General features: G+C 42.0%; 2 protein-coding genes across 6 annotated transcripts in view; one reads left to right on the top strand and one right to left on the bottom strand.

Annotated features, from left to right (window-relative positions):
• RBCK1 (RANBP2-type and C3HC4-type zinc finger containing 1) overlaps positions 1-12,796 on the top strand; it is a 46,488-nt gene extending 33,692 nt beyond the window's left edge. For 2 of the 4 annotated variants that reach the window (XR_013484787.1, XR_013484784.1), the window contains 3 exons: positions 1,317-1,401; positions 6,631-6,719; positions 10,517-10,748. The gene's annotated coding sequence lies outside the window, so the exon portion shown is untranslated. Of the gene's footprint in view, positions 1-1,316; positions 1,402-6,630; positions 6,720-10,516; positions 10,749-11,911 lie in introns of those variants that run through there. The other 2 variants (XR_013484785.1, XR_013484786.1) reach the window with 2 other exon arrangements.
• TBC1D20 (TBC1 domain family member 20) overlaps positions 1,240-14,721 on the bottom strand; it is a 40,336-nt gene continuing 26,854 nt past the window's right edge. Inside the window, exons 4-8 of one of the 2 annotated variants that reach the window (XM_020990676.2) lie at positions 11,731-11,917; positions 11,444-11,545; positions 8,292-8,433; positions 4,007-4,191; positions 1,240-3,785 (exon numbers count right to left, since the gene is read on the bottom strand). In XM_020990676.2, the coding sequence (XP_020846335.1) occupies positions 3,530-3,785; positions 4,007-4,191; positions 8,292-8,433; positions 11,444-11,545; positions 11,731-11,917 (872 nt within the window). In that variant the 3' untranslated portion in view covers positions 1,240-3,529. The remainder of the gene's footprint in view (positions 3,786-4,006; positions 4,192-8,291; positions 8,434-11,443; positions 11,546-11,730; positions 11,918-14,721) is intronic. The other variant, XM_020990677.2, reaches the window with a different exon arrangement.

The raw sequence follows: 14,721 nt of genomic DNA, 5'->3' as shown, positions 1-14,721 counted from the left end.
GAGCGCTCCCTCCACCTTGATACTTGTCTCCAGGTTTTCAGGACATCGTTCTCTCCTGGGTCTCACTCCTGTCTCCTTTTCTGGATCTTCTTCCAGATCATGCTTTTTAACCCATAGGTGTCCCTCAGGGCTCTGTCCTGGGCCCTCTTCTCCTTTTATACTTCTTTGCTTGGTGATCTCATCAGCTCCCATGGATTGAATTACCATTTCTACACCGATGATTCTCAAATCTACCTATCCTGCTCCAACCTCTCTGCTGACCTGTAATCTCAAATTTCCAACTGCCTTTCAGACATCTCAAACTCAACATGTATAAAACAGAAATTTCTCCCTAAACCCTGCCCTACCCCCCAGCTCCTTTCCCCATGACTGCAGAGGGCAAAACCATCCTTTCAGTCCCTCAGGCTCACAAGCTAGGAGTCACTCTGGATTCCTCACCATCTCTCAACTCCAGCAACCAAGCTGCTGTCAAGGCCTGTCAATTTCACCTTTGCCACCTCTCTCCTCTGACACTACCACTACACTGATACAGGCCCTCAACACTTCACACTGGATTACTGCGATAGTGGCTGGCACGTCTGCTTGCCCCATGCCTCTCCCCACTCCAGTCCATCCTCCATTTAGCCATTAGTGATTTTCCTAAAGTGCAGTTCCAACTATGTCACCCCCCCCTACTTAAACGCCAATGGCTCCCTATCATCTCCAGGAGCAAATACAAAATGCTGTTTACCATTCAAGGCCCTTTATAACCTAGACCCCTTCTACCTTTCCAGTCTTCTAATACCTTACTCCCCAACAGGTACTCTTCAGTCTAGAGACACTGGCCTCCTGGCCATTCCATAAATAAGGCACTCTATCTCTTGGCTCTGGGCATTCTCTCTGGCTGTCCTGCGTGCCTGGTATGCTCTCCCCACCTCCTCCTTGGCTTCAAGAACCAGACAGAATCCTATCTTCTTCTACAGGAAGCCTTCCCCAATTCCTCTTAATTTTAGTGTCTTCCATTAATTACTTCCAATTCATTGCTTTGTTTGCATATTGCCTCCCCATTAGACTGTAAGCTCCTCGAGGGCAGGGGTTCTTCTAACTCTTTTTGTACCCCTAGTGATTAGCATAGGGCCTGGAACATAACAGGCCTAAAATAAATGTTTATTGATTGACAGAAGTAACCTGAATTGCTGATCTGGTCCATCCAGAAAGGAGGGACAACAGGGAATAAGCTGACAGAAGAGGCTGAGACTGTTTAGTAACCACACATGGCTGTTTATTTCATACAGGGATCTGTACAAATTGTATTTACACGTATATATTCTTTACAGAATAAGTAAATCACCTGAAGATAGGAGAGTATGAGTTTTTTCCTCGTTGGCAAAAGGACATCCTCAGCCTCAACAAAGGAGCAAGGCAAGTGAATTTTCCTTCCTTTTTTCCATCAGGGTAAGAGAGAAGCTAGTTTATTTTGCTTTCAGGAAGACTGCGGGTTGGGTGAAGGGACTGATACGATTTTAGGATCCTGACTACACCTGTTCCCTATTAATGAGCACCTTCAGCTTATTAAAAGAGATCAGTCTTCCTGCAGCAAAAGCCTAATATGCAGCCAGTCCTCCCTCACGCTGACATCATAACCTGACGGGGTTCCACTCTCTTCACTTGGGAAGGAGTTTCCTTGGTCATCCAAATCATCAGGATGGCTCCACAGAATGCAACCAACTTAAAGCTAGACTGCCCCTAAGCCCCTGGGGATGATTCTCATCACCTGTTTGGCCATTCTTGTCAAACCTTAAGAAGGATTTCACAGGATCCTCCCTTCACCCTGCTTCAGAGTTTCTCTTAGTTTTAAAGTGCTTAGTGAAAATTCAATGTTTGACACCCTGCCTACCCTTTGGGAAGGCTCCTGCCAAAAAAATAAATCACCCATCTCATGCCCACCATGTGGTCAGACTAGGCAAAGGTTTCTGGGTGAGAAAGGAGTGAAAGCAGGATTCACTAGGGGAAGTGCATCTGAAACCTTCACTTGTAACAAAATACCTGTTAAAGAGAACCGTGCAGAAGAGACGGGAAAGATTTAGAGGAAGACAGCTGAGTGGCTCTTTAACATCTGACACCCCAGTTTCTCTAAAGAAGCAGAAAAGGCACTTTTTTTTTCTAGCCAGAGTCAGGTTTAAAATAAGCCTGACTTTGGGTATTGGAAAAGCCACTTTCTAAAGGGACTGATGAATTTAAACCTGCTTCCCCCACGTCTCGTGACCCAAGTATGGGAACGTGGGTTTGGTCCCTCCAGGATCCTGCTGAGCTCCACAGAGACTGCAATTTGCCCCTCCTGAAGGAACAGCCCATGTCTAGCAATATTCCCTACAAAATAAGAAACTGCCTGGGGGAAAGACAGAACTGAACCCATGAAGTGATAAAGAGGTAGTGTGTGGGATGGAGGGACCAGAGAAAAGCCCAAGACATGACAGTCTCAGTGGGTTTTGTGGAGGTTTAGACCGTTTACAAATATTAATTTGGGTTGACATACAAAACCACTTGATGGCAAGTAGTTTTCAGGGCCTCACGTTCACCCTCCTAAGTAGTAGCTGTAGCTTTTTTTCCATGGACAAAGAACATTAGTAAAGCAGGTTTATATGTATATTCAAAAAAATAGTAATAACGATGGCTCTTATGCACCATCCATGTGGCTCAGGGGCCCTGGGGGGCAGAGGAACAAAGAGAAGAGAAGATCAACTCAGAACTGAATCCAAAAAATCATTACCCATTTATGCTTGACAGGATGTGCCCAAGGGATCCCTGGGCTGGGAATAGGTAGGATTTGCCCAGTGACCTATTTCATACCTGTCTATTTCTCAACTAACTGCACTGGGAAGATGGAAAAAATTAACATGAATCCTTGGCTAACTGGGTCATGTCAAAGCTTCATTGATCAGAGACCTCAGAAAGTGAACTTGGAAAAAAGTATGGTAGCCAATGGATTATCAGGACCTTACAAACAGTTCCGTTTAATTACTTTCTCTGTTCTCTGAATACCTACAGACCCTCCCTGGCTTTTGCTCATCCTTCTTCCAACCATTCAACTACTGTGATGGTTCCTTCTTCCCTTGTATAAAAAGGAAGAGGCAAGAGAAGCCCCCACAGTAAGGACAGGAGGCTTGCAGTGGCTCAGGTTACTACTGGTCTCCCATAATTCAGTTGAGCTCAGTCCACATGAGCTCCAAAGACAAAAGGGAGTTAAAGTAACTCAATTCCCCTGTCATAAGGGAAGATGGCAGACATCTGCCCAATTAGAAACCCACTGCTTAATGACCAAAGAGATAAAGAGGTTTAATACCATGGCCTTAAAAAGCCCTTGGTGTTGGGTGGACCCTTCCATTAGCCCCTGAAGCAAAGGCAAATCATGGACAGGGTAGGTAGGGTGGTGGGGATAGAAAACCCTTGACATAAACCCTTTTAATAAAGGAATGCTGACTTCCTCTCAATCTTCCCATGGAAGGGTGAGAAGCTTAATTTAAAATAACAGGAGCCTCCTCCCCAGTTGTCAGGGAAATAGCTGTAGTTGAAATTTAGGGGCCCACTCAAGTGCACTCTTCACCACTGCTAAAGCAGCTGCTCCCAGAGCCACTGTCAGCCCCATCACTGCCAGCTTCACAAAGCGATTGGTCCTTGGTTTGGTCAGGATATTTTTTGTCCGATCTTCAGGCTGCAAGAACCCTCGAAAGCGCTGCCGCAACACCATGTCTGGCCTTTGCTGGGCAGATGCCAGCTCAAAGTCTTTAAAGGTAGAGGCTGCTGTTCTGCAAAGAAAAGTGATGGACATGAGAATGTGTGTAATGGGCAAAATGGAAGGATGGCTTTTGTACATTTTTCCCTTAAAAGGACCTGTGAAATCTAAAATAGGAATCCTATCCATGTCCAGGTCTCTGGAACCAAAATTTCCAAAGACATCCTTTTTTCAGTACTATTCTGTCCAGGAAATACTTCCAGATCATCATCTAAGTGCCGTGGATTCACTCACCTCTCAGCCTGCTGCTGAGCTACCTCTCTGGCAAGCTCAGATGGAGGAAACTGAACAAAGAGATCTCCTGCTCTACTGATCAGGGTTTCATAGGGCAAGTCCTGAGGGATCTGGGACAAGAGGTGGTGAACAGAGGCCATATCACACTCACAGTCAAGGACTTCTTGCTCTCGATACAACACAATCTACAGAGATAAAGCCAGAGATCCTGCAATGAAGACCTGAGAAAAGATGATGATGATGCCCTGTCCACAAACATACCATTCTTGAAGACAGATTTATATTAATCATGGAAAAGATTCTTTCAAAATTTCCTGTGAATCCCAGTACCCATTTTGGATGTAATATTAACAGAAAGGTGGAGTAGTGGATAGAACACCAGGCCTGGAACCATAAAGACCTAAGCTCAAAACCAGACAATTACTAGATGTGTAATCCTGGGCAAGTCACTTAACATCTGTGTGCCTCAGTTTTTTCATCTGTAAAATGAGGATAATAATAGCACCTATCTCCCAGGGTGGTTATGAGGATCAAATGAAATATTTGTAAAGTACTGAGCACATAGTAAGTGCTACGTAAACATCAGCTATTATATAATATTTATCACATAATGGGCTTCAGTGCTGTTGGGACTAGAACTATTGCTATCTTAATGAGGCAGCCTGACAGAAGGGACAGGGTGACAGACCTAGAGTGGGGAAGACCTGAGTTCAAATGCAGACTCAGACACTTATTAGCTGTGCAAGTAAGTGACCTGAGCAAGTGTGCCTCAATTTCCTTGTGTGTAAAATGGAGATAATAACAGCACCTACCTCCCAGGCTTCTTGTAGAGATCAAATGAGATAATAGATATAAAGTGCTCTGCAACCTTAAATGCTAACTTATTATTGCTGTTATTATTATTATTACTATTACTAGATAAGGAAAGAGGATTTTTGCTGGAGGCTTAGACTGTGTGAATACCTAAATAAGTCCTTTTGAGGCACAGAGGCTCAAGTGCCTCCCCAAATTCTCATTTAGACACTCAAAGCAATCCTTTTAAGAAAAACACAAGGGAAGAGAAGAAGTTGAAACACTGAATTCACCCACAGCAGAAATGATTTCTATTGAATGCCTCCTTCTCTCTGTGCTGATGTGGATACTAGAGGTATCCTTTTCTTTTCACTTTCAAACTCACAAAAATATATATTTAATTTCCCCCCCCCAATATTACATGCAAACACAATTTTTATTTCTTTTTTTTTCTTTTTGGCTAGGCAATGGGGTTAAGTGACTTGCCCAGGGTCACACAGCTAGTTAAGTGTTGTGTGTCTGAGGCCAGATTTGAACTCAGGTCCAGTGCTCTATCCACTGTGCCACCTAGCTGCCCCTCACTGTGCCACCTAGCTGTCCCTAGAGAGATTGGAGGTCTATTTTTTTTTTTTTGGTGAGGCAATTGGGGTTAAGTTACTTGCCCAGGGTCACACAGCTAGTGAGTATCATGTGTCTGAGGCCGGATTTGAACTCAGGTCCTCCTGACTCCAGAGCCGTTGCTCTATCCACTGCACCACCTAGCTGCCCCTTAAAGACAATTTTTAACATTCAATTTTTCAAAAATTTGAGTTCCAAATTTTTTTCCTCCCTCACCACCTCCCTCCCTAAAACAGTTAGCAATTTGAAATAGGTTATATATGTGCAACCATGTAAAACATATTCCCATATTAGGCTGTGAAAACAACATTCTCCTGGTTCTGCTCATTTCACTCAGCATCGGTCCAAACAAGTCTTTCCAGGTTTTTCTGAAGCCCACCTGCTGCTCATCATTTCTTTTGGCACAACAGTATTCCATTCCATTCATATACCACAATTTGTTCAGCCATTCCACAGTTGATGGGCATTCCCCTCAATTTCTAATTCTTAGCCACCACAAAAAGAGCTGCTATAAATATTTTTGTACAAATAGATCTTTTCTCCATTTTTTGGATGTCTTTGAGAGATTGACCTAGTAGTGGTATTGCTGGGTCAAAGGGTATGCACAGTTTGGTTGCCTTTGAGCAGAGTTCCAAATTGTTCTCCAGAACAGTTAGATCAGTTCACAACTCCACCAACACTGCATTAGTGTCCCAGTTTTCCCACATCCCCTCCAACATTTATCATTTTCCTTTTCTGGCATATGTGTCAACCTGATAGGTGTGAGGTGATACTTCAGAGTTGTTTTAATTTGCATTTCTCTAATCAATAGATAGCTTTGATTTTTTCATCTGAAAACTGCCCATTCATATCCTTTGGATATTTATCAATTGGGGAATGACTTGCGTTCTTATAAATTTGACTCACTTCTACATATTTGAGAAATGAAGCCTTTGTCAGAGACACTTGCTGTAAAAATTGTTTCCCAGCTTTCTGCTTTCCTTCTAATCTTGGCTGCATTAGTTTTGTTTGTGCGAAACCATTTTAACATAATCAAAATTATCCATTTTGCATCTAATAATGCTATCTCTTGTTTGATCATAAACAAACCCACTTCTTCAGCAGAAACAAGGAGTGGCTCAATTCACAGTTATCTAGAAGCAAGAACTCAAGAATCTTTTACTCTCCTATAGCTTACTTCACCCAGTCCAAGCTGTGTCCACTTTCTATTTTAGAGCAGCAGTGGAGACTAGTCACAAGACCACTGGATCTCAAGTCCGAAGACCTAGATTCAAGGCTGCCATTTATCAATTCATGACCACAGGCAAGTCACATGAATTCTCTGAGCCTAAGTTTCCTTAGTACCTATGTTCCCTACCTTGCAATACTTTTGTCAGGAAAAATGCTTTATAAACTGCAAAGTGATAAAAGAACGTGTGACTTACTATGCTTCCAAGACCCACTGTGGGTATTCCTTCTGATAGATTATAATACCTTCCTGCCTTAAACAGATTGTTTCATGGATTGCTGTGGTGGAAACAATTTAGCCCCTGGTGGCCAACCTTCTGAAGATCAGCATCACAATGTTGGTGCAGACAAGAGTTTTCTCTGGGGCTTGTACTCAAAACCTTTTCAGCTTTGGCTCTGGCAGAGCTTTGGCACTGCTGGCTGGCATAGACTTTGAGAGCCCAGGCCCAGCTGGGGAGGCCTTGGGAATCACAGTAGGGCTTTCCTGGAGGTTACCATTATTATCATTATCAATATTAGCACCTACTTTTTCTTTTCCTTTAAGCTTATGGTTTTTATTTATCTTCCCACACACTATTCTTTTCCACTTTGTCCCCACTGCAACCTGTAAATCATGGCACAATAAGAGCACTGAAAGTGGAGCTATGCATAGTTTAGTCATTCTGGAAAGTTATTTGGAACTATGTGCCCAAAGGTACTATACTGAGAATACATACTCTTTAACCCAAATAAACGATTACTAGGCCTCTACCCAAAGAGATCAAAGAAAGAAAAAGAACCATGTGTACAAAAAGCTTTATAGCAGCTCTTTTCAAAGTAGCCCCCAACCTGGAAACCCATCTCTTGGGGAATGCCTAAACAAACTGTGGTCCATGAATGTAATGGAATATTACTGTGCTATACAAAGTAAATGAAATGGACAATTTCAGAGGATACTAGGGAGACCTTCATGAAATGATGCAGAGTGAAGTGAGCACAACTAGGAGACAACCAACACAATGACAACATTATATAGTAAAACAGCTTTAAAAGTCTTTGATAAATCAGGACTGACAATGAATCCAATCACCCACCTTCTGCCAGAGAGGAGATAGACTTAAAATCTAGAAAAAAACATGCATTTTTTTAACATGGCCAATGTGAGAATTACTTTGCTGGTCTATGCAAGTTTGTGTGGGCTTAGTCCCCACTCCCCAACTGAATATTGGGGAGGCAATAGAAGGGATAAAAAACTGCTTGTAAAAATAAAAAGGCGGGGGGGGGGGCGCGCAGCTAGGTGGTGCAGTGGATAAAGCACTGGCCCTGAAGTCAGGAGGATCTGAGTTCAAATCCAGCCTCAGACACTTAACACTTACTAGCAGTATGACCCTGGGCAAGTCACTTAACCCCAACTGCTCACCAAAAAATAAATCTTTAAAAAGGGGGACAGAGTACCATAGATCAAGGAGCTACTTTTTCTCTCCCCGCAATTTTGGTGGAAAGAAACATGAAAAAAGGGAGAAACACTTTACTTGCGACTCAGGTGATCATGTCTAGCTCCACTACCAGGTATGCTTGCTCCTGGAGGTGGAATAAGATCCTTCTTAACTGACCCTTTCGAAGGGAAATCATTGGACTGCTATGTTGCAGATTTATGATTAATACTTACCACAGCAGCAAAGTAAATGGGCATCAGTGGGTGGCAGGCCAGGAAGAAGTCATACAACCGTACCACATGCCTGAAGTCAGATAGGACATGGCCAAACCAGGTGATCAGCCAGCTGAGTGCAAAGATGGTCCCCACCTCAGCACTAAGAGCCAAAGGAAATCTAGTTGTTAGATTCTGTTTCAGCTTCCTCCACATCTTCCCTCCCTTTCCAGCTTCCCCAGCCTCAGATCTGGGGAGACATTTACTTGAGAAATATGTTTTCTGGCAACTTTCTCCATCAAGGAATAAGCTATATTCCCTAAGACTTCAATATTCAGGGCTGTAAACAGTAATGTTAGTAGCAGATTGATGATACAATGAGTTCTGGCCAGAGTCAAGAAGATGTGAATTAAAATCCAGTTTCAGATACTTCCTAGCCATGTGAGCCTGGGTAAATCACTTAACCTCTGTATGCTTCAGTTTCCTCAACTATAAAATGGGGATAATAATTGCACCTACCTCCCATGGCTGTTATGAGGATCAAATGAGATATTCATAAAGAGCTTAGCAGAGTGCCTTAAATGCTTAATAAGTTCTTGTTCTCTTCCCTTCCCTAATTTCTCCAACACAATCTTGTGATGCTCTCCTGATACAGTCTGAGTCCTAGTTATTTTGCTTCAAAAAAGGTATTATGGTATAGTAGAATGAGCACTAGACCAAGAATAAAAGTATCCAAGTTCCAGTTCTACCATCTATGAGATATTGGTAAATTATTTCTCATCTCTGAGTCAAAATTTTTTAATTTGTAAAATTAGTCAATGAGGCAGCTGGGTGTCACAGTGGATAGATCTCTGGGCCTGAAGTCAGGAAGAACTGAGATCAAATCCAGTCTTAGACACTTCCTAGATGTGCAATCCTGGGCAAGTCACTTAACCTCTGTGTGCCTCATTTTCTTTATCTGTAAAATGGGAATAATAATAGTGCCTACCTCCTAGGGTGGGATCAAATGAGATAATAACTCTAAAGCACTCTGCATCATGCCTAGCTTATAGTAAGTGCTATATAAATGTTAGAGATTAGCTATTACTGTTAAAATGAGAATAATAATAATTCTTGTATTAGCAACCTTGTATGGCTGTCATAAAGACAGCAAAATACCATATAAAGGTGAGGAGTTTTGTTTGATTGTTTTTGGTGAGGGCAGGGGAGGAAAGAGTTGAAGAACAGCAGAAAAGAGTATTTGGTTTGGAGTCCAAAGACCTGGATTCAAGGTCTGGCTTTACCACTTGGGAACACGGTCTCAGTTTCCTCATAATGCTGCTTGAATGAAATACCTTAGAAGATTGTTTCAAGGAATGGGTTTTATGAACTATTAAAAAAAAACATATAATCATTGTCATTATGTTCCACAAAGCAAGTGATGGCACTATGCCACTCCCCAACTGGTCTACAAATCTAAAACACATGGGACAAGAATTAAAGTCAAGTGTTTTCTATTCCCACCATTTTCAGAAAGACTACATCTTCAATTACATTCTGACAGCACTCAGATCTGTTATTCTGAGGCTTGGGCAGCACATTCTCTTAAGCTAGGAAACAGGTGCCTTCATGATCTGAAGACTTAGTGTAACTAAAATTCTTAAAAAAATCCTTAAGAAATGGGATCATCTTTCCAGAGATGACACCCAAATCAATGTATCCAGCTTTAATTTCACTTCCAATCTCCCACTATCAGTTGACTGTTGGACATCTCCACCTGGGATGTCCCTTAGGCCTCCTCAGTTCACCTTGTCCAAAGCAGAACTCATCACTGTTACCCCAAGAACTTCCCTTATGTGGAGGATACTCCACTTTTCTAGTCACTCAGGTTCACAGCCCTGGAGTCATCTTTGCCTTTTCCTTCTCCTTTCTCACTTCTATTCAACAGCTGAGAGGTGTTGATAGCTCAACCTCTAGCATGTCCTCTCCTCTCCATCTACACTATGTCAGTAGTTCCAGTCCTAACCACCTCTTGCTTGGACTATTTTAACTGCCCTTGCAATTTTAGTCTTTTCTTTCTCCAATCCATACAGCCCCCAAAATAATATTTCTAAGGCACTGGTCTTTCTATATAGCTCCTCTATTCAAAAGTCTTCAGTGGCATCTTAATGCTGTTAGGATAAAATATAAGCTCAAGCCTCCACAATCAGGCTATAACCAATGTTTGCAGTTTCATCTCCCAATACTTCTGGTTTTCTATGTTACAGACAATCTGGATCACTAGCTGTTCCCTCAACTCAGCACTGCTTCCCCTGCCAACACGGATTTGCACAAGCCATCCTCCACACCCACAATGTATTGCCTTTTCTTCTCTACATCTCAGAATCCTTATCTTCCCCTCAGTGTTCAGTTCAGGAGTCACCTTCTCCACAAGATACAGCATTCTCTGATCCTCCTCACTGTTACTTGCATGAGTAATTAATGGTCTCCCTTCCTCAAGTTACCTTGTATTTATTGGTCTGCATACCTATTATGTCCTCCCATTGGAAGAGAGAGAGAGAGAGAGAGAGAGAGAGAGAGAGAGAGAGAGAGAGAGAGAGAGAGAGAGAGAGTGTGTGTGTGTGTGTGTGTGTGTGTGTGTGTGTGTGTGTGTGAGCCCTGTGCCTAGCACTCTGCTTTGAACATAGGAGTTGCTTAACAAATACGCTAAATTTGGGGCCAGGTGGTGCAGTGGATTGAGCTCTAGCCTTGGAGTCAAGAGGACCTGAGTTCAAATCCAGCTTCAGACACTTGACACTTACTAGTTGTGTAACCCTGGGCAAGTGACTTAACCCCAACTGCCTCACCAAAAACAAAAACAGAAAACAAATATACTAAATTTAATTGAATTAATTCCCCTGCAGATAAAACCTAATGGCCAACTGTGGCTTTTCAGAGACCTAAACAAGTGGGGAAATAAATCTATACTTAATGTGTAAAGGCACTTTCTATTACTGGGACTGAGAAATACTTAGGGAAAAAATCCTATGCCTGAGTGATTTTATGAAGTCTAGGGGTTCAATGAGTTTATCTGTCTTTTATCACAAAATAGCTTAGGACTTGCCCAACCACACTAATTAACACAAATTTAAGATGATAATGAAATAGGTTTGGATTCCCTAAAGGGGAAAAGTTGGGGAGACCATGTTGTATACCTCTGCATGAAGTCATGGAGCTCTGGATTCACCTGATCTATGATGGGCATCAGGTAGTTTAATATATGCTTGGTATTGTCCATTGTTGGGTCCATGAAATCCCTGGGGTGGGACAAGAAAAAGAGTTTGGTCAGGTCAAAATTAGATTAAGGCCTGCTAGGGGTTAACCCATTCAGTAAATAGACCAGCAATAAGCTCAGAGGGAAAACATGGCTTGTTGGGGTTTTTTTGTGTGTGACACCAAGTAGGTAGAAAATATAACTTCTCACAGTTCCCTGGCAAGATACCTGAGGTGGTGGGTAGAAAGCTTCTCCACTAGTGATGTCGCCAACCTCTCACCCACAACGAGCAGAAATGTGACCACAATGTCATGGTAGCCCTGGTAGTAGTGCAGCTGGGGATTGCGTTCCAAAACATATAAAATGATGTCTATCAGTTCCTCCTGGAGCCCTTCTCTTTGTTCACTAGGCATGCCTGGAGATGGAAAGAGAGAAGCACATGGGCATGGCAAATAGCCAAAGAGCAAGAAAAGGAAGAAGGACTAGAGCTGGCTTGCCCAAATATAGAATGGTGGCTTTCAAAGGAAGTGTGTAATCAAGGAATGAATCCCACTGCCAACATCCTACAATGGATCCTTGTGACTAACTTCTGGACCACTGCACAAGCCACCCACCTTGCATCCCCCACACCAGTTTCTCTAGCTTCAATCAATCCAACACAATGTAGCCAAATTAATCTTCTTTATGAACAAATGATTATGATCTTTTGCTCCAAACTCTTGATTGGGTTACTGCCTACTGCATAAAATTCAAATTCCTTAGCTTGGGAGTCAATGCTCTCCAGAGCCGAGCACCACCTCACATTTCCAGCTTTATCTCAGCCTATTCTATATCCTTCTACTCTATGCTCTAGCCAGCTAAAATGGACTGCCTGCTCTCTTCTGTATGCAGCTCCTGTGGTTTTCTGCTTCTGTACCTCTCTTCTCTATACTTCCTATGCTGGCAATGCCCTACCCCATCTCTGCCTGTTGAAATCTTACCTATTCTTCAACTCAGCTCAAAAGCCAAAGCCTCCTTTGGGCGCTTTCTCTGCTTCCCTTCTTCAGATCTCACAAAACACTTTGTACTTCTGTTCTAATATTATCATTATTTGTATATACAGGCAGCTAGATGATCCAGCAGAATCAGGAAGACGTGAGTTCAAATCCAGCCTCAGATACTTACTAGCTATGTGACCCTCAGCAAGTCATTTAACTTATGCCTGCCTCAGCTTCCTCATCTGTACAATGAGGATAATAAGGGCACCTACCTCCCAGGGTTGTTGTGAGGATCAAATAAAATATTTATAAAGCACTTTGCAAACCTTCAAGTGATATATAAATACTATTATAATATTATTAATTCTATCACCCTACTAAAATGTACATTCCATAAGGACTGAGTCCCCAACTAATTAAAAAAAAATTTCCCCCAGTGCCTAGTTGCATATTTTGCATATAGTAGGTGCTTAATGTTTAATTTAATGGGAAACTGTTGTATTTTATTTCCAACTCTCCTGTTATGCACCCCTGAATACACTAGTAGGCCTCTACACCATGTCCACTGGCAAGAGCTTGGAGGTCCTGGAGTGGAAGCTATCACTGCGACGGAATGCTACAAACCAAGGCCAACATGGCTGCCTGCTCCTCCCAAAGCAAGGCACTGGAGGTGGGCACTATCATCATTTCACAGAATCCTCTCATAAGAAGAGACATTGGGGATTATCTATTCTAATCTCTGCCTAATTCACAAGGATAGCATTTATGGAGCAGAACATAAAATCTCAGGGGCTAGTGGCTATTTTTTTTTTGTTCCTGAGTTCTCAATACAAAGTATAATGCCTCACAAACAGCAGACACCTAATAAATAATACTTACTGAAAATTTTTGTTTTAAGCTAACAACTTTCAATTAAACTCCTATTTTTCCATTCTTCCCATTCTCTCATTCACATTAAATTTTCATGCCTATCAACCTCTAATCCCTTGATCTCTGCTTATTTTCCCAGTCCAATTCGCCCACTCTGGCTTGGCTTAATTCCATACCCTAGCTGTGGTCCCAAAGGTCACTTTCATGTTTCACTAGATACTACTCCAGGATTCCTTATCCCCCGAGCTTCCACTGTTCTTAAACTGAAAAGCTCCATTCCCGAGTTGTCTCAATTCTCTTATTTCTCTGTTACTGTCACTGAGCTGCTGAGTACTGCTAGAGAAAGATAAAAATCATTAAACTGGGCTGATTTTACTCATTACAAATTTATACAACATAATGTCAATTGGATCCTTGATGCTGCCTGACAAACCTATTTCACCCTTATTCACTCCTTACCTCATTCCCCACATCTGCTCTAAACCTTTTCTCCTCTTCTTTCTTCTACAATCCCACGTCTCAAACTTATAGTGATCTATTTCACTGTGAAGATTAATGTTATTTAATGTGAGTTTTCTACCTGCCCCAAATATCTTCAAATCTCAGCACTATCTACCTACTATGTACTTTTTCCTTCACTCTGGTCACAGAAGACATATCGCTCTTCCTAACTGAAGTTAATCCTTCTACCTATATCTTTAATCCCATCCTCTTCTACTTCATACAGAAATTCAGAATTAAAAGGCACTCTAGTAGCTATCTAGTTCAACCCACTCCTAAATAAGAATTCTCTCTTCAATTTACCCAACATCTAGCCTTTGCTTGAAGACCTCCGATGACAGAAAATCCATCACCTTCATGGCAGCCTGATGCACTTTTGAGCAGTGATATGTCAGGGAGCTTTTCCCTCAATATCAAACACAAATATGCCTCTTTCCAACTTCTCTTCATAGTACCTATATCTGCCCTCTGCACAACAAATCTAATCCTTCTTCATCCATGAGAAAAGCTCCTTGAAGTCAGCTATCTTAACACTATTTCTCTTCTTCTCCAGGCTAGGCATCCCCAGTTTGTTTCAACTCATCTTCCTATCAGATAAACTCAAGATCCATCATCATTTTGGCTGCTCTCTTTCCAGGATATGATATCTGGAAATGAATGCAATATTACAAGTGTGGTCTGACAGAAAACAATCTTCTTTATTGCTAGATGTTAAGCTTCTCTTAATTCAGTCTAGGATCACACTACCTCGCTTGGCTGTCATATCATATCACTGGCTCATACTGAACATGCAATCTATTAAATCCCCCAGATCTTTTCCAAATAAACTCTTCTCTAGCTATGTCTCTTCCATTTTGTATTGCTAAAGTTG

The sequence above is a fragment of the Phascolarctos cinereus genome, unplaced genomic scaffold (genome assembly GCF_003287225.1).
Source record: "Phascolarctos cinereus isolate Bilbo 61053 unplaced genomic scaffold, phaCin_HiC Scaffold_2;HRSCAF=192, whole genome shotgun sequence".
NCBI lineage: Eukaryota > Metazoa > Chordata > Mammalia > Diprotodontia > Phascolarctidae > Phascolarctos > Phascolarctos cinereus.
The sequence above is the reverse complement of the archived record's forward strand: the minus strand, read 5'-3'. Positions and strand labels throughout refer to the sequence as shown.